Consider the following 18218-nt stretch of genomic DNA (forward strand, 5'->3'; position numbering starts at 1 on the left):
GCTGTTACTGAAGCACCCTCTTGTATAAATTCTTAATAGTTTAAGTGCAGCAAATTTATACATTTGCTTCCTCTCTTAATAGATAAAGGTAACACCTTTTTGTGAGAGAATGTATCATGAAAAAGGAGACTTTGCTGTGGCTATATGTGATGAGACTGCAATCTTCTAACTGATGCTTTTTAAAGAGATTTTCTACTTTTACTTAATTGTTTTTTTTTTAAGATCTTGCCCTTTTAAAGTGTTTTACTTTTCTTTGGTCCTATGTTTTTATTTTTCTAAGTTTGAAAATCAGCCTTTTGTTATAAAAGCTTGTTTTACTGGTGGTACCCTTTTAACTGGTCACATTCATGGTGCTGTGGAGATCTTATTTGTCTTAGAAATTTCGATGTAGAATAATTCAGGATTAGAGTCCATGGGTTGCCTTCTCTTCTGGGTGGCCTTTTTTCATGTTCTCACTCATGCAGAGGGGCTTTTAGAACCAGATATATGGCAAGTGTGCACCTCTAAAATAGGTCACAGTATTGCTGTGCTTTGACTACAATGTTGTCACCTGCTTTTTCATTGCAAAGATGACACTGTAGTTATTAACAAGCATGATAATCAAGCTCACAGCAGAGATAAGAGATAAAGAAGCTTTCTGTTCATGAAATTTGCTGTAAGGCTCTGTTACTTCTGTAGGGCTTGGTTTTCATTTGGTGGGGTACTGATGTGATGATGTAATTTGACTTAAGGAACTGAGGTGTGCTTGGAACTTGCATTATAAGCACGAAGGAAGATGCTTAAATCCATTTCCTCCAAGTCATTTTGGGGTAAAGATGCATAGAAAATTCTAGAACTTAAGAATAATTTAAATAATTCACACACTTTTGAAAAATTCTGTCTGTTCTTCTCAGTCTGCTGAATGTTTTCCACTGTAAATCCTGGAGCAGTTTGTTGCATAAATCTGAAAGCAAAAATTTGTTGGTTTTTTTTTTTTTCCTTCTTTCCAACCTCCCTCCTTTCTCCCCTCAGATTTATTTATCAAATATTTATATGCTTGCATCACTGAGCACCTGCAGCACGAGCTGGGGTCCTGCATTGCCACTTAGAGTGAGAACTGATTGCAGGGAGATGTTTGCCTAATTGGCAGTGTCCAGCTGGGATGGAGCAGGCACAGAACAGAATGTGCAGATGAATGCTTGCAACAGTCAGCCCCAGGAGTGCAGCAAGTGCTAGCTCCAATTTGTACTGGATACAGGAATATAGGAGCTGTTTTAAAGGAAGACAGCAAAAGTTTGAATCACTGTTTGTGCAGATTTCAGGGTAATTCATAGTTGATAATGTAATACCAGTTCCTATTCTTAGTTTTAATTTCAGTGTGTTATTTAGTAAATTGCTGCTCTCAAGTAAGGCTTAAAAATGTGAATATTTTCAATCCAACTTTTCTGCTAATGTAATGTAGTTATAGTTTTATATGGTATATCTTAAAACTTTTCTGTGAAACATTTCTAATACCATGCAAATATGTTCTTAATAGCAATTATTTTTTAGTGTAAGTACTTTTAATGTAGAATTGATGGACTTGCTTTTACACCCTAAATCAAAATTCAATAATCTATTGTTCAGGAAACATTTAACTATAAAAATCCTTTTCTAAAAGGAAAAGGTTTTTGTAATGCCTACTGCTTTTATACTGGTTGTAAAATCTCAGATGGGTTTTAGTTGTGCTTTCCTCATTATAAATTGAAGGCAATATGTGCTTCTTGGGTAGGAAATGTTCGCTAATAGTCCAAGAACACGGAATGACAACTTGTGCATAGAAATGTGTAATAGTGTGGAGTTTTTCACCTGACTATTCAGCATTATTGAAACTGAAATGAGTGGATGTGGTTGCAGTTTTGGAAATGGCTGTTTCATCCACAGGGAGTGTGTTTTGAGCAAACTTGAATTGTGCTTCTCTAGGAATAATTTCTCCCTCTCAATAAAAACGATGTTTGCTGTTCTCTGACAAGGTAGTGCTGCTGCCAGAAGGATAAATGATTTACTAATGACACTTCAGACCTATTTACATGCTTGAATGTGTCTGGATGCTTTCAGTGTGTTGAACACTAAGGATCTCTTTTCCTTTTTTCCAGCAAGACCTCATGACTTCTTTGATGCACAAACACTGGATGCTATAAGACATCGAGCCATCTGCTTTAACCTCTCAGCACATATAGAAAGTTTAGGAAAAGGCCACAGTGTTGTATTTCATAGTACTGTAAGTATTGATATGATGAATTCTATTTGTTTACCTGTGTGTCTAAAAAAATCCAATCTTTAAGAAATATTTCTGTTTTCCTCTTTTTCCTGTAGACATTTAATCAGAAATAAGCAACAGTGGCTCTTTGGTATTGTGGAGCTGTCCACTGTTGTTAGGAAATGCACTTTTCAGAGGTGTTGGTGGTAGTTGTTCTGGCTCACAGATTGAGTGGATTGCAACATTTCCTGTCTGATCCATTTGGGGAATGTCTAACAGCAATTTTGTGTTGCAGAAGAAAATTGGTTCTGTCTTCTAAATAAGAACACAGTTCAGATGGCATTTCCATGGTCATGAGTGACAGTGGGCATTTATCACAAGCAGTATTTTTGGTGTATAATTGAATATGTAAAGATGCTGATCTGAAATATGTGTTTATTCCCTTTTCCCCTCCAATTTTAAAGAAAATCCTGAATTAATTTTTTCCCATCCCCATTTTTTATTTCAATAAACTTACCACCAAAATATTGGGGAATTGCTGGAAGGAGGCACGAACCAAGTGGAGAACTTGTGTTTGGATAGGGAAGACGTCAGTATTAATTTAGAAGAGTTTAAACCAGGGATAAAATACTGAATTGGGGTAGAAGGATCAGAAGTTAAAAAAGGTTGAATAACCTCAGGTTTTCTTAAGCATGTTGGGAAATGAGGGCGTGTGAAAGTGGATACTTGGCTGAAGAAAAGAAGTAAGAGATGGGACAAAATGGGGAGGGATGGTTTTAAATTGGTAGAATTGTCCAGACAAGCAGCGCTGGCTGACATGTCTTCAGCTGCAGCTTAATCTTGGTATGGGATTCAAACTCTTGAACTACCAGTCTCTTTCCATAAATAAAAGATGATTTTGTATGCATGAAGCTTATTTCACCTTGTTCTGCAAGAGTGATGATTGTTCTAAATACCTGTGGCCTGTATTGGAGATCTTTTCCAAATTATTTCTGCTGAACTTTATGTACATTGTGCACCAGCTGCAAGTGGAGATTACAGGTGGCTTAGCTGTTACTGTATTTCAATCTCATCCTGGTTTCCCTGGCCAACATGGATTTTACAGTGCTGTGAGAAAAGCAAATTCTCCAATTCACAGCTTGCTTTAATCTGAAAGGTGATGCAGGCAGTCTGCTCAGTTGTGGAAGAACAGCTCTGGCTGTTGGAATAATTCATAAGGAGGTGGAATTAGAGAGAGGAATCTGCTCTAGAACTGCTTCCCATGAACTTGAAGGAAGTGGTGAAAATCTTTGTAGCTCATCTGTGCATGTGTCACTTGAGATGGTGGGAGGTTGATTAGATCTGGAATTGCTTAGACCTCAGTTGTGGGAGAGCTGCTCTGGGCTTCCAGCCCCGTGCTGCACCTGGCTGCTGTATTTTGTGGTGCTGGCTTGTGCTGGACATCAGCTTTGTTGGTGAGACTTAGCCTAAAATCAGCTTTAAAAAGAAAAGGTAGGCAAGGAGCTGTTTTGTGAGTGTTACACTGAGCTAACCTCAGATGCAAACACTCATTTTGCATCTCTTAAAGGAATTAGGACATGAGATCTGAATGGTGACTGACTAAATGCCATAATAAGTTTGTGTGGTCCACCCTCAGATGAAGAAAAAATGTGTAATTAACAGACACATTAATTTGAAAAATAGGAAGATGAAGTTGCCATGCTGTCTGAAAACAGACATAAATGATGTGGCTTTATTGTTTTACTCAGCAGAAGAATAATGTCAGCACAATAGATTATACTAGATATTCTAGTATGAGGAATTTCTGAGCAGTCACTGTAGATACCTTTCATGTTCTCTCAGAAGGCACATCCTTTCAGTTAGGTATACTTTTGTAACACAACCTTTTCTTTGTAGATATGGAGAGATTTGGAATGCAGTTATTAATAAAACCTTTCTGAAGAAATGTGCTTGCTGTACAGAATACACCTTTGACCTGATTATGATGGGTTTTTTCTGCTTCCTTTTTTTTTTTTAATTGAGTAAAATTCTTTCTATTTTAATTCTCTGAATTAATTAATTAATTAATTGTCTACTTAATCTAATTAAGTAGACATGCCAAGCATGTCTACTTAAACTAAGGAACCAATATTACACTGATTGAAAAATGTAACTTATAGGTCACCCTGTCATGCCACCTCCAACTTTTGAAGTGGCTTGAATTAATTCTCTAGAACATTTAAACACTGAACTGTTCTCTGGCTTTAGCTTTTTCAGGTATTTCAGGTCAGTGGCCACATGTATCTTAACTAGTTCCATTTTAATACATTGAAACCTTGTAAGGCAGGAAATGAATCCAGTGAGATGCCTGCAATGCACACATTTTACAGTGTGAAATTGGTTTCTTTTTCCAGAAGAGGTCAGCAGAACTCCGTGTCTGATTTGAGACCACTTTGATGCACGTTTGCTTGGAATTTCCATTTTGTTTCTGGGACAGTGCAGGAAATGTAGAGAGTGTATTAAGAATATTTCCAAATAAAACTGGATTAAGTGGACATCTTCTGGCTGAACTGTGGTTTTCACTTAAAAACCTAAATGGACTTAAGTTCTTTGCAAAACAGTTTTAAGTCTTCTTATTTATTGCAGACACACAACTTTCAAGGAGTATAATATCTTGCTTTCTATGAATGTCTAGTAGGACATGAAGAACAACAACTTTTGAGGAAAAAAAATCTGTAAATTTGTTTTAATTATGGTTTTGTAATTATTTCAGGTAATAGCTAAAAGAAAAGAAGATTCTGGCAAAATAAAACTCTTGCTTCATTGGACACCAGAGGACATGTGAGTATATTGCTAGTGATGCATTTTAGATGGGGAAGGATTCACAGTGGGATCAATGAACTGTTATTTTGTGCCTTAGAGTATTTGTGTTAAAGTTAATATTTTTAAAATGCTTTTCAAAAAGTAATTTAAAAGTTTAGAAATTATTAAACAATGAGTTTATTGATTTTTGCTTTCAAGTCTTTGGGTTCTAATACCAGTTCAGTTAAATTTCCATCTGTATTTTTAATGCATTTTGTTACAAGTTTCAATTCGTCATGAGAGACAGAAGCTAAAATATTCTTATAAAATAGGCAGGTTTTGGATTCCTTTTAGGGCAGATGGTAGTATTAGATCTAACAGCATTCTGAAATTTTTCTTATTAAAATGAATGCAGATGATATTATTTTACAGATAAAGACAGGTAATTTTATTGTAAGATAAGCTTTAAGAAGTATGCAACACTGGGAACATGAAAAATAAATAAAAGAGAAATTATTTTTTAAATTCAGAGTCAAATGAATTTTTTGCTCATGCAGGTGAATTTGGTATTAGAATTTCTGCATTGGAGAGAGCTTGTTCAGTCATGTTAAGACATTCCCAATGGAATTTAGTTTTGGTTTGTCAGGTCAGAGGAAAAACGTGTTGTATATTGCTGTTTGCTGCATCTTGATTGGGTTAGATGGGTTGGGTAGAGTGGGTGTTTCAGGCACTGAACGATGTGGCTTTAAATGACTCAGTATTCAGTTCATCTTGATGATTGCATGGAAGCAGAGGAGATGCCCAGGTGTCCTGGCACACACCATCAGTCTGTGTTCCCCTGTCAGGGCACTCACACGTCAGTGAAATGCGCTCAGAGTGTTCCTGCCCACTCCCCTGAGCTGCTCAGCAGCCTTCCCCATGGAGCTGGCAGTGGTGATTGAACTTTGCACTGAGTCCTCCTGAGAAACTGCCCAGCTTCTCCAGGATGCCCAAAAGGTTCAGGTTTTGTCAGGAAAAATAAATACAAGTCTTGAAGTCGTTTCCTCTCCAAGAGGGAAATAACTTCTAGTGGGCTGGGAGGGTTGGGGTTGTTCTGTTGGTTTTGGTTTTTATTAAGAGCAGGAATTTATTTAAAACAAAAAAATCAGCTTACTGACTTGTTGTCTTTCTGTATATTTCAAATCTCTGCATGTGAAAAGTTTTCTTTTTTGCTCTTTGTATCTTGAGCATGTTGCTCACTGAAAATGTATTCCCAATGTTGGTTGTCCAAAAACTGATTTTTGGCTTTATTTCAAAAACTTCCATGATGTTTTTCCACCTTTCAAGATCCATGAGACTTACTGAATAAATGGATTGCCTGCTGAGTTGTTCTCCCTCCCCCACTGCCCTGTTGTTTTTAATTTTTTCTTCCTCCTTCATCTGAAAGGTTTAATTGGAGAAACTCCTTTTCCTGCTGGGTTAGAGGTTCTGGGTTTCATTTCATGTTTTGAATTACCCAAAAAAGTTGAATTTGAGTTGCAGCTAACTTTCACGCAAAGTGAAATCTTTGCAAAATGCAGATTCAGTGAAATAATTTTCAAAAGTCTGTGAAATTTGGCTTTGCAGAGAAAGAGCCACTAAAATTAGTTTTTAGTATTGGGCTTCTCAATTTGAAACCCATTTCAAAGACTTAGACACCTTAATTACAAACTCCTCCCCCAACCTGAAGTTAACCTCTGGCTTCTAGGACATGCAGAAAATTTTTAAAACCCCACCAAAAACTCAAAGAGGATAATCAAACAATTAACTTCAGCAAAGTTGGAACATTTTATCTTTGAAACCTTTGAGCTTGGAGCAAGGAAATGAGTGTAACTCAAAGCTCAGTGCCTGCAGTGTATCCTGTCCTTTAATTGAACAGAATCAAAGAATTGCTGCCAGTGAAATAAATTATTTTCAAAGGTCTGGTTGTGTTTTCTGTTACCCATTTTTACATTAAATTGTTACAGTGGAGAATGCAGTGCCGGTATCATTGTACACTTGGAATATACTTCTGGAATGATCTAAATTCTCTTCAGTGTCTTTTCAAACTGAAAAAACTTCAGAGTATGTGTAAAGATTGGCTGCCTTTCCTCACTCTGGTGTAGATGCTTTTTAACCAGGGAAATGTGAAATTTGCTTCATCTGTACTAGTTTACCACATAATGTTATGGTGAGAAAAACAGTTGATCTTTTTTGAATATTTTTATTTTATTTATTTGTTCATAGTCTGCCTGATGTGTGGGTAAATGAAAGTGAACGACATCAGTTAAAAACTAAAGTAGTTCATTTATCAAAACTACCAAAAGATACTGCCTTGCTTCTGGACCCAAACATTTACAGGTAACATCTTCATTTTGCAACTTTCTTTACTTGAATGTAATCTTAAGCCTCACTTAACTTTTTGACGTTGGAAAATCAGGATTGCTAATGTATGATACACCAGATCAGGGAGCCTTGGCACTGTACACGTCCAGGAGTTAAGTTCTGAGGTCTTAAGTTATTTCAGAATTACTTCTTGAACTAAACTCTAGTGACTGAGAAACGGGGAATGTGTGTATTTACCAAGTGTATTTTACTTTTTTGTGCTTGGTGTACAGAAATTCTAGTAAAGGAGGTACATACAGTGGAATCCTGAAAGATCACTTCTGTTAAGATCACATACTGGTTTGTATACCAATTTTTTTAAAGTCCAAATTTATCTTTCCATATTATATTCAGCTGTAATACATGCAGTATTACCTTGAAACTTGTACTTGTGTTCAAGTACTGTTATTTTTTATGACAAGATTCTTTATAGGGGGACAAAAGGGAACAATTCATCTTACTTGTCTTTAAGCTACTTTCACATTTCTGTTTTTAGGCCCTCAGATTGGCTTCTAATCCATCTGGTTTCTAATAATTTCCTGATTCTCCCCCCCACCCCTTTATTACTGCTCTCCCATGATTGTCAGTACCCACAGTTCTGTGTGTACAGTTTTTAAAGGTAATCTGAAATGCTTAATTCATTCTGAAATGTTGAGCATCCATAGATCCATATGTGTTTATATTAAAAATCCATGAAAATTGCTTTTGGAACGAAAATTTGTCACAACAGAAGTTCAGTATTTCAATGTTTCTTCCTTAACATCCAGTGACCAAGAGTCTCAAGGAGTAAATCAAACACTAATCTCAGGTCTTTCAGTGCAATAAGCCTTTCAGTTCACCTTTAATACTCAGTGTATTTCACTAATCAAATTAATGAAAACTTGCTTTATGATATGAAAACCAATCCTACTGTATTTGCTATCTTTGGAAGGGTGTTTTAAGTACTTACCTTAGCCTATGAATCATTGCTATTAATGGTAAACTCATAAAAATGTTATGGTGAGATTGGATTGTGTGTTTTCAAACTGCTCAACACAGTGACTTTTAGAATCTAATTGAGGTGTTAAAATTTTATATTGATTACCTTTGCTGAGCTTGATAAATTAGTTTGCCTTGAAAAGAAAAAAATAGCCTTTTAAAATAAAAATGGAATGATCTTTGGATTAAGTCCTTGGAGAAAAATTAGCAGACCTTTCTGTCTCTCCCACGTAAAATTAAGGTCCCCACATGTAATGTTGTGCTCCATTTTTAGCAGTATGGATCAGTCTGTGATTGAAATGAGCTTTTGGGAGCAGCTGAGGGAGCTTAATGATGTAAATTTAAAAACCAAACTTTAAAACTAAAACTTCTTTTCAAGAGGAAAGAGTAGTTAAGGAAATTCAGTGTCATGCTAAAATACCTGCTTTAATAGAAAGTTTGAAATAATTATCTGAGATGTACACTTTAGTGAGATCATCTGGAGTGGCTCTTGGTTTTAACCAAATGAAAGTAGACTTTGTGTAGTCATGATTTCATAGTGCATTCAGCTGACCAGTGTATACATCACAGGGTCTTAATGTAAAGCTGTACCATCTTCTTTTACAGAACAATGCCCCAGAAGAGGTTGAAGAGGTAAAAACCAAGCAAGTGGTGGGGACACCTGCAGTCTTAGTCACTGACAATGGATTTAGAAATAAAGTTGCACATTAGTCAAATCCCATCTTTTTTTTTTTTTCTTTTTTTTTTTTTTTTTTTTTTTTTTTTTTTTTTTCCTTTTGGTTTCTTTTTTTTTTTTTTTTTTTAAGAGAAATATTTATGCTTAGTGTAAACATTCTGTGAATGAAGTTGATGCTTCCGTGGAATATATTAATATATTACTGTATATCCACATTTTCATGGAATGGTACAGTGGGAGACTGAGCAAACACTCTTCTGGCAACTTAGTGGAACAACTAAAAGGCTTTGCATGCTTGCTTCTTTAAGCTGCTTTTTTCTTTAGTGAATACAGTAGTCTATATTTGATGAAAAGAAAAAGTAACCATCACCATTTCCTCCCGATTCCCAGGAGAACTGTTAACAAGCTATTGGGCTTCCTGTCAGTGTTAACTGAACCTAACACATGCCAGACAATAGAACAGCTACCAAGGGATGATCCTGTTGCCCTTTGAGTATGGTGGATAGTAATCATTCGTCATTTGTGATCTTGTGTCCTTTTGCAGCTCCCTAAAATATGTTGGATTATGGTGTTGAAACAAATGTTGATGGAATGCTTGTCTTTTCCAGTCAACTCTGAATACATATAGTAAGGTGGCAGGATGTTCAGAGTGTTGCAGTCTGTCTGACCCCTTTGCAGGAGTAGTGTAGTGTGTTCATCAGGTCTGCTTTGGTGTGATCTGTAGCAGTGGAGGGGTTTGGGAAACCTCAGTGTAAGCAGTCAGTGTTACTGGTGATTTATTTTGCTTTTTTGACCCTCTAGGATCCCCATTCACTTGTAAAGTATACTTTATTTGGCCTAATGTTTTCTAGATGTAAAGAAAATGGTATTTTTTAAAAAAAAAATTAATCTAGAAATTCAATCCTTTATGCACCAAAGTTGGCTTTGAAAAGGAAAGTAAAATCATTTTCTTGCTTAATAAGCAAGGAGCCGTGGATTTTTTTTAACTGACAAATAGAGATGCGTCTAACCTGTTAGTCTTTGTATGGAGACAAAAATGTTGCATATAGATAATAGGACATTGCTTGTAAATATTTCAGCAGATTTGTAATATATTTTTATATTATGAAATGTACTGTAGATGTTTTTCTAGAGGCATGAAAGTTAAAATGTATATATTACGGTAGAAATAATATTGAAGGATATTGTAATTCACTAGTGCTGCCAGAAGAATTGTTTAAAAAAAGCACCTTCCTTAACAGTAAAAAAACCTTCTTTTACATACCTAAGGGACTATATACTACTGTTAGTATCTGTTGTAAGAACAAAAATACATTGAACATCCTTCCCAGAAATCTTAGAGGGATGAATAGTACCCATAATTAATTCATGGCACTCCTTTCTAATAGTGAACACAAAATTAGTTTTTTCCTCGCTGTCGGAAGGAACTAATATGTAAAATTTGTATGGATATATGCAGTCAAACTGCAGAGTTAGTCCTCCTTATTGGGGAGGAATTTACTACAGTGAAACTAATAACCAGCAGTTTTTACACTAAATTTTTATTAAATAGATTAAGACTTAAAGTAACCCTTTGGTTGCAGAAGTGAGCATATCCTAATGTAATACAAATGCGTTCTGCATTGGTACTGACACGAGTCTTGCTTAGCTCCAGTGGGTTAAAAATGTTACTTATATACACAAAAAAATAATCTTATCAAGGATATGAAGTGCAGATTAAAAGCACCACTAATATAAGATGTTCTGGAATGGTTGTTTAATAAGGGTATTATTCATAAAATCTGTAGTGATGTGACTTTATTTTTGGAAGAAATGCAGTGTTTTGTTTTTTTTTTTTTTTTTTTTTTGCTTGAGCACTTCACCTACTGCTTTTTCTGTACCTATAAAGTAATCCATAATCTTTGTTTCTTTTTTTTTTTAATTTGTTATAAAATTGCCAAATAGAAGTGTTTCAGATATAGTTTGTATTTGTATTTTTTTAATTTTATTGCTTCATGAGTTTCTTGTAAGTCATTTATAATTGACAGATGATTGTAGACCTTGCCTGAGTATTTTTTCTAATAAAACAAAGCAAACAAACCTCATAAGCGTGAAAATTGTACAATTTCAATGGAGTTTTCAAAAACAAATATAAAAATGATTCTGTGTTCTCTGTAAGTTGTAACACACACCTTTACAGAAGGGGGAATTGATGGATTCAAGTAATGTGGTGTTCATGTAAAATGTGACTTCCCCTGGGTTTGAGAAAATATTACCTGGTGTTCTCATGGCAGTTTCTGCTTTGGGAGGAAAAATCAGTTTAAATAACAAACATCTGTGGAGAAATGGATACTCTAGAGCTAATTAAACTTTCCATAATAGTCAGAAGGTAAGTGGACATTTGGCTGGTGTTTGCCTTGTAGTTATGGAAGTGAATTGCTAAAACTATTTCTGCTTGAAAGTCATTTGCATTCTACAAATTTTGGAATTACTTGGTGGTGTTTTGTTCCAAATGCCAGTGTGTTCTCTAAAGCTCTGCTGCAGGTTTTTGTGTGTCCCTGGGTAGATTTCACTTGTGCTGGAACACCAGGTAGGTGGAACTGCCACTGTGTGCTGGGGGGCACTGATCATGTTTTTCTTCTGGAAATAATCTTATTCTTACTCCTGAAAAGTGTTTCTGAAATAATTGGCCTCTCCCCTTTTAAGTAATTCCATGTGCTTTGTTTTGGGATGTAACATTTAAAGGTTTCTCCCTGTCTTTCTCAAGAACATTTTCCAGACATTTACAGATTGCATTCTCTCCCAGCCTGAGTGTTTATTTTCTTTGTAGAGAAATGTCAGCTCCTTGAAAGTCACATTTTCAGGAGTTGCAGTGCACACAAATATCTGTGTTCAAACTCCATTCTTTTGGAATGAGTTGGCTTGACTTGTACAGATTTCTGAAATGGAAGAAGAGGATTTTTGAGTGAGGGATTGGGTTTGGGCTCGAAGACCAGCTCTGCCTGTTAAGTGGAGGGAAATTCCTGTCTGGGAAAACTGGCTGGCATTTGGGCATAGCACACAGCTGATTGTTTCATACTAGATCTTACTCTATTTGCACCTTAATAATCAGTTTATTAAACACAGAGCAGAAACAAATTGGTATTTTTCCTACACTTACTTTGAATAGAATTTTCTCAAATTACTGTGGGTCTTTCAGATTTTGGCCAAAGTTGCAATAGGTTGCACTATATTTTTCCTCTGTAGTCCATGAAGTAATGATATAAAATTGAATTTCAAATTGAATTGCACATTAATTCTGGACTAGCTTCATTTGGAACAAACAGGTGAATTGTGTTCAAACATGCATTGTGTTTAATAATCGAAATTCAAGTGGTTGATTTCTGTACCCTTCAGCTTTTCAGTACTATGTATGAATTAATTAGTGCAGAAGACTGGTCTTGTTTAATACTTCAGCCTGAAATTGATGGTTTACTCTCACTTAATGCTTTTCTGCCTTGACATTTTAAATTTGTGAGTGAACCTACCCTAAGTATTCCTCTTGTAATAATGTATGACAGGTACAACAGAAAAAATCCTATAATAGGAAAGTTGGCATTTTAAAAAAGCAGCTGAATGTATGGCTTCTTTCAGCCATTGATGTTTGTTTATTCCAAGCAAAGAATATTCTGGAAAACTTTGCAGAATCAACTTTTATTAAAAATTCTGTATTGTGTTTTGGGGGAGGGGGAGATGGGCACCACCTGCACTACTGCTGTGAGCAACACAAAACCTCAAAGGAATTTAATTTGTAATTTCTGAAATGACATAAAAAAAGGTACCAGTTCTGCAGTATAGCAGCTTGCTGCCCTCTCAGGGGTGATGGCAGGACTGGGAATTACTTGTTATTCCCAGGGCTGCTGGTGCTGAGCTGTCCCCATAGAGTGACCCAGGGCAGGAGTCAGTGTTATCCTGGCTGCAGACCTGGGTGAAGAAGGGAAGAAGGAGATGCTGCTGTGAGAATTCGTGCTACTGTGCTCAGCTCTAGACTGGAATGAACTGTAGTCTGGAAATTTAAGGCTCATTTCCCCTTCTCTCCCACATACATCCACGCACTTACCTCTAACTCTTACCTAGAGAAGAGTTAAAATCAGGATGTGTCTGATGTCATAATTTAACTTACAGTGGAGTAAGGAAGTGTAGTTCTAAGAGTATGAATGAAACAGTGCTGATTACAAACAAGAAGTGGGCTGTTGGTTGTCAGCCAGTTCTGGATAAATTCAAGTCCTGCAGTTGTTTGTGAAGATTATTGTGCTGTGATTGATGCTACATTCTTTGTTTTTCCTAATTCTGAAACTGGCCCTTTGAAGTGTAGTAAATCCTCCTCAGCAGTAAAGCAACAAATACTAAGTAATATGATAAATCTGTTTATTTCTTCCCAAATGAGAGATAATTGCTGATAACATCCCCTTGGCTTGGCTTGTGTGCAGGAGATTTTAGTCCTGTCTGGATGCTGTTCAAAAGAATTGTCAGATTTTAATATCCTTGCTGTTTTGCCTGTTTGTGTAGCCTCAGTGGAGGATGAGAGATCCCCACAATGATTTACTATGAAGAACTGCCTCTGGTTTGAGACAGTCAGTAGCCCTTCTGACTAATCAAGGGCTCCTGACTGCCTCAGAGGGTGAGACTTGGAGAAGAAGATGAACTTGGAGACCTTGTGAAATGATGAAGGAATGCCCCTGTGGCCAGTTGGGTCAGCTGCCCTGGTTCTGTCGTGGGCACCCCACAGCATGAGCTGACCTGTCCTTGACTGAGTGTAAGCTCTGCTCAGCAAAAAGTAAAAAATCAGTGTGATACCAGCACATTTGTCATCCCAAATCCCAAACAGCACTGTACCAGCTGCTAGGAAGAAAATGAACTCCATTCCAGCCAAAACCAGGATCTAGGGCTAGAAATTGAATGCCCCATGCAGACTCCGAGATCTCCTTTTTGTCACTGTCATTGCCCGGCTGTGTTTTTTGGTTTGTTTCATCCATGAAATGTCATGTCTGTGCTCCTGTGGCTCGGTGGGATTTGCACAGACACATGGAGTCTGACCAATGCCTTGTTGATTTTAGGAGGACATTGTTATGGATATTTGACTTGTCTACCTCTGTTCACATCTCCTGTCTGAAACCCAGATTGTGAAATCAGGGGGAATGGAACACGATGTTGCTCGTGATTCCTTTAAGCCAAAATGCTCAACATGAGCCACTTAAACGTGTCTAGGCACTGAAGTATATGTTTGGATTTACATAATTCCAAGGCCAAAAAATTAGTAAATGTATTGTTTTGGGAGCAAAGCCTTGGAATGTGAGATTCAAGACTGCCCCTAAGCAATAAAAGCATTTTAAACAGTTCCAATTTTAAACACTTTGCAGCTTTTACTTCCTAGTGAAAATGAGGCAGGGGCTTGGACCCTGCTTGCTTGTTCTTTCTTCTTGCCATAAATATTCTCTCCTAGAGCATGGAAAATAAGTCAATTACACTTAAAACTGTTTATTGCAGAGCAGATGTGTGCATACAGCAACTGTAGCTGAAAGCCCAAGTATTTAATTAGCAGTTGCCTGCAGCTGGATTCTTTCTTTTTATACAAGTGAGGAGGTAGGAAAGCAGAAGAGGATGTCAGGAGACATTCTGCTGACAGTGAGCAAGTTCATGTGTAATTACTTATTAAAATTTTTCCTCTGCCTCTGTCCTCAGAGCCATCACGTGGTGTTGCTGCCTTTTCATTGTGCTGTGCAGCCGTGCATGGATTCTGTGTCCTCGCTGCCCAGACACCTGTGCTGCCTCAGCCAAGGAACATTTGGTGGGGTTCTGTGGCCTTAAGAGAGATCTGAAGATAGACCTGAAGGTTTTCTAATGGTCCTGTGCTCATCTGGTAGTTTTATTCTAGCTGTTCCTCTGCAGTTGTTGGGAGTTTGCAATTGATGTGGAGACTGAAGATTCGTGTGGTCAGAGCTCAGAGTGGGGACAGACTTTGCTCATGAGCTGTGAGGATTTGCTGCTGGAGGTGTCCCATAGGCTCTGCAGGTGAAATCCATGCTGGTGTAGTTTTGTGTGGTTTACATCTCATCAACTAGTTACAGATAGCTTTTAAAATGGGCAGATGCAGATAAATGTGTGTATGTTATAAAAATTTCAGAGAGCTGGTTTGTGGATAAAATGTGGCCTCTGTCTTGAAATAAGCTGCATTTTTTTTGTTGTTGTTCAAAAGTGAATTGTTGTGGAGGAAAGATGCAAACAAAAGCTTGCCTTGGCTGATGCCTCATCTGGGTAATTACTGTAAGCTGTACAAACTGCTCACAGTAGTTACTGATGTATTTATCTCCTTGTACCCTTTTTTTTTTTTTTTCTTGGCTTTTATATTTGTTAATCTTGGAAGGTATTTCATCATTTAATAACTATTACATGCATTCCAGTGGGAGCTGATTTCAGCAGTAGAGGATTCAAAGATATCTTAAGCTCGAAGACAGTAAATATCAAGTAAATACCAAGACAAGCAGCCACACACTGTGCAGTTTACAGCAAGTACAAATGATGTTCCTGTTCCACCCCACTGCTCTCCCAGGTGCTCAGATCCCACACGTCACAGTTCATTTCCACTGTGTCTGTGTTTCAGGATCAAATCCAGTTTCACAGTGGTCTGTAACCAAGAGGTGGCAGCAGCCTACCACACTAAACTGTGCAGAAATTAATATATCCCTTGGTGCTGAGGCTGCTGAAGGTGTTTGGCTTTTCTAAACCAGCCTCCTTGGGTGCAGTTTGGTTTCTTGATGCAGGATGTGTTAATTAACTACAGCTCTCCTCACTGCTTTTCTGGTTGGTCTGTGTCTCTCAGATGTTGCAGAGGAGAAGAGAAACTGCCTTCTCTTTTAATAAAACTGACTCCCAAGACTGAAAATTCTTGAAAGAAGTTCTGTTATTACCCAAGTACTGAAAAGATTGAACATTATCACATTTTGTAAAACCTGTCTGGGTAATTATGGTGCTTGGGCACTTTCTTCTCTGATTACTTTTTCTTTGCCAGTGATGCCCAAGATTGCACATTTCACTGCCTGATTATTTTCCTTAAAGGGGCATGGCAGGAATTCTGTATTTTTTGTTCAAGTAGGTTGCATATCAAATACAGTTGTTTAGGTAATCGGATTATTGCTGGTTGGGTTTTTTTCCCTCCTGAAATGAAACATTGGGCAATTTCAGCATGAGCTAAAAACAAACAGACCCAAACCAAACAACTTTTATGTTCCTGTAAATTGCAGAGCTTTTCAGATCACTATCCACTTTGTGAAAAATGCTGCTGGAATCAGAACCATGGTTTCTTCTGTGTCTGAGTAATCCTTTCACAGGAAAATAAATTTTTTGCCTGTAAGATGGGTAACCATGTACAAGGCAGGATTAAAGCAAGCTTCCAAAACTCACAGCTGCAGTTGCCTTTAGAATTGTCTAGTAGTATTTGTAGAACTCTTAAAAAAAAAAAAAACCTTTTCCCAAAAAGTGGTGTTAGTTGGTTTGCTTTCTGCTGTGTTTCTTGGTTGGTCTGAGGTCTCTAATGGCATCTGCTGTTTTGTAGCAGTGACCTACATAACCTTTATCCTTCAGTGAGTGAGAGCTGCTGGGATGTGCTTGTGTTCCCAGTGAGGAAGGGAGTTGTTGCATTGCTGCATGAGTGGTGCAGGCTGATGCAGTGAGCACAGAGCTGTTGGCATGCCCAGGGAAGTGGGTGAGCCACCATCCCTGGAAGTGTTCCAAAACCATGGATGTATTACTGGGGGCATGGTTTAGTGATGAACAAGGCACCTCTGTGTTGGCACTTGGATCTTGGAGATCTTTTCCAGCCCCTATTCCCTGTTTCTGTGATGTGCAGTGTCTCTCTTGCTTCTGCTTAAAGCCTGAAGTTCAAGCTGACCTCAAAAACTGTCTTGCATGGCTACCAGAGGAAGGACACAGCAGTGGATAAGCTGTGCCCCACATCTCACCCAGGAACTGCATCCCTGAGCCTTCTCTCATCCCAAACCCTCTGGCTGGTGCTCTCATTGTGTCATTGAGCAGTTGCCTGGAAAGTGGCCAGGTTGTCACCACCCTCTGTGGCTTTCCAGGGATTCCAGTAATGTCACTGCCAAGTTTTTGATGCACTCCTGGTCACTCTTGGGCTCTTTGCACTTTCAGGTAGACCTCAGTACACTGTGCAGTGGGGTGATGCTTCCCAGTTTCTGGACAACAATGAAGGTAAAAATACATGAGATTAATGGCAGATGAGTGTGAAACACAGGCAACCCCTCAATCTAGACATAACTCTCACTATTGCAAGGACTTGCAAGGGGAAGGTGGGAAGAGGAAGGTTTTTTGCACAGCCTCTTTTGTCTGCCTGCAGCTCCAGTTATTGGTTTGATGGGGAGGGGACATTTGTTTGTTGGGGTCTTCGTGGGGAGGGTTGGCAAACTTCTCATCTATAGAAGAATTTGTTGAGTGAAATTCCCTGTTGTTGTTCAACTCAGTAGCTGTCCAGAATGGGACATGTGAAAGGCAAGGGGTGATTATAAATCTAGAAATCGTGGGATAGGGGTAAATGAGTCACAGTTGAAAACTGGACTGAGATGTTCTGGGGGATTTTTTGCAGTGATAGAATTTTTTTTTTGTATTTGTGCAAAGTAAGTTTTTCTCAAGTGATCCATGTGGTTTTGAGGGTTTTTTTGGTATTGGCAAGGTGCTCAGCAGAAGTTGCAGAAGAAATCAGATTGTCTTGTTTGTAATCTGTGGTGCAAGTTGTTTTTTCTTTATCTACAGCTTTCTAATCAGCATCTTTGTCGAAGTGGAAGGTGCATTTACTTTCCATGTGGATTTCCTCTCTGCCCCCAGCAGCAGTGGCATCACCTCATAATTTTTGAATTCTATAACTTGGGTCCTATTTCAGGTTGATCCCTGAAGTGCCTCCTGAATGTGAGTTCACAAATGCTGAGTAACAAAGTCCCAGATTGCCTGTGTACCACAAAGCCAAAGGTCAGCGCATGTAAGGAGTGATTTGATTCATAACAATGTGTGTTCCATGGTCCTTTGTGTGTTTCTGTCAACTTTACAGTGAGATCTGTTGTTTTGTGGTTTGCACAGCTAAAAGGAGCACGTCTTTGCTGTTATTTCTTTTCACAAACAAATCCACTGGTTGTCATGCTGTACACATGACAGTGA

General features: G+C 37.8%; 1 protein-coding gene across 4 annotated transcripts in view; it reads left to right on the forward strand.

The window, feature by feature from the left end:
- The window catches only part of AEBP2 (AE binding protein 2), a 46807-nt gene extending 35682 nt beyond the window's left edge, over positions 1–11125 (forward strand). The window contains exons 5-9 of one of the 4 annotated variants that reach the window (XM_050986267.1): positions 2115–2239; positions 4971–5038; positions 7244–7357; positions 8966–8992; positions 9426–11125. In XM_050986267.1, the coding sequence (XP_050842224.1) occupies positions 2115–2239; positions 4971–5038; positions 7244–7357; positions 8966–8992; positions 9426–9528 (437 nt within the window). In that variant the 3' untranslated portion in view covers positions 9529–11125. Of the gene's footprint in view, positions 1–2114; positions 2240–4970; positions 5039–7243; positions 7358–7614; positions 7682–8965; positions 9081–9425 lie in introns of those variants that run through there. The other 3 variants (XM_050986259.1, XM_050986264.1, XM_030238352.2) reach the window with 3 other exon arrangements.
- The last annotated feature ends 7093 nt before the right edge of the window (positions 11126–18218 follow it).

The sequence above is a fragment of the Serinus canaria genome, chromosome 1A (assembly GCF_022539315.1).
Source record: "Serinus canaria isolate serCan28SL12 chromosome 1A, serCan2020, whole genome shotgun sequence".
NCBI lineage: Eukaryota > Metazoa > Chordata > Aves > Passeriformes > Fringillidae > Serinus > Serinus canaria.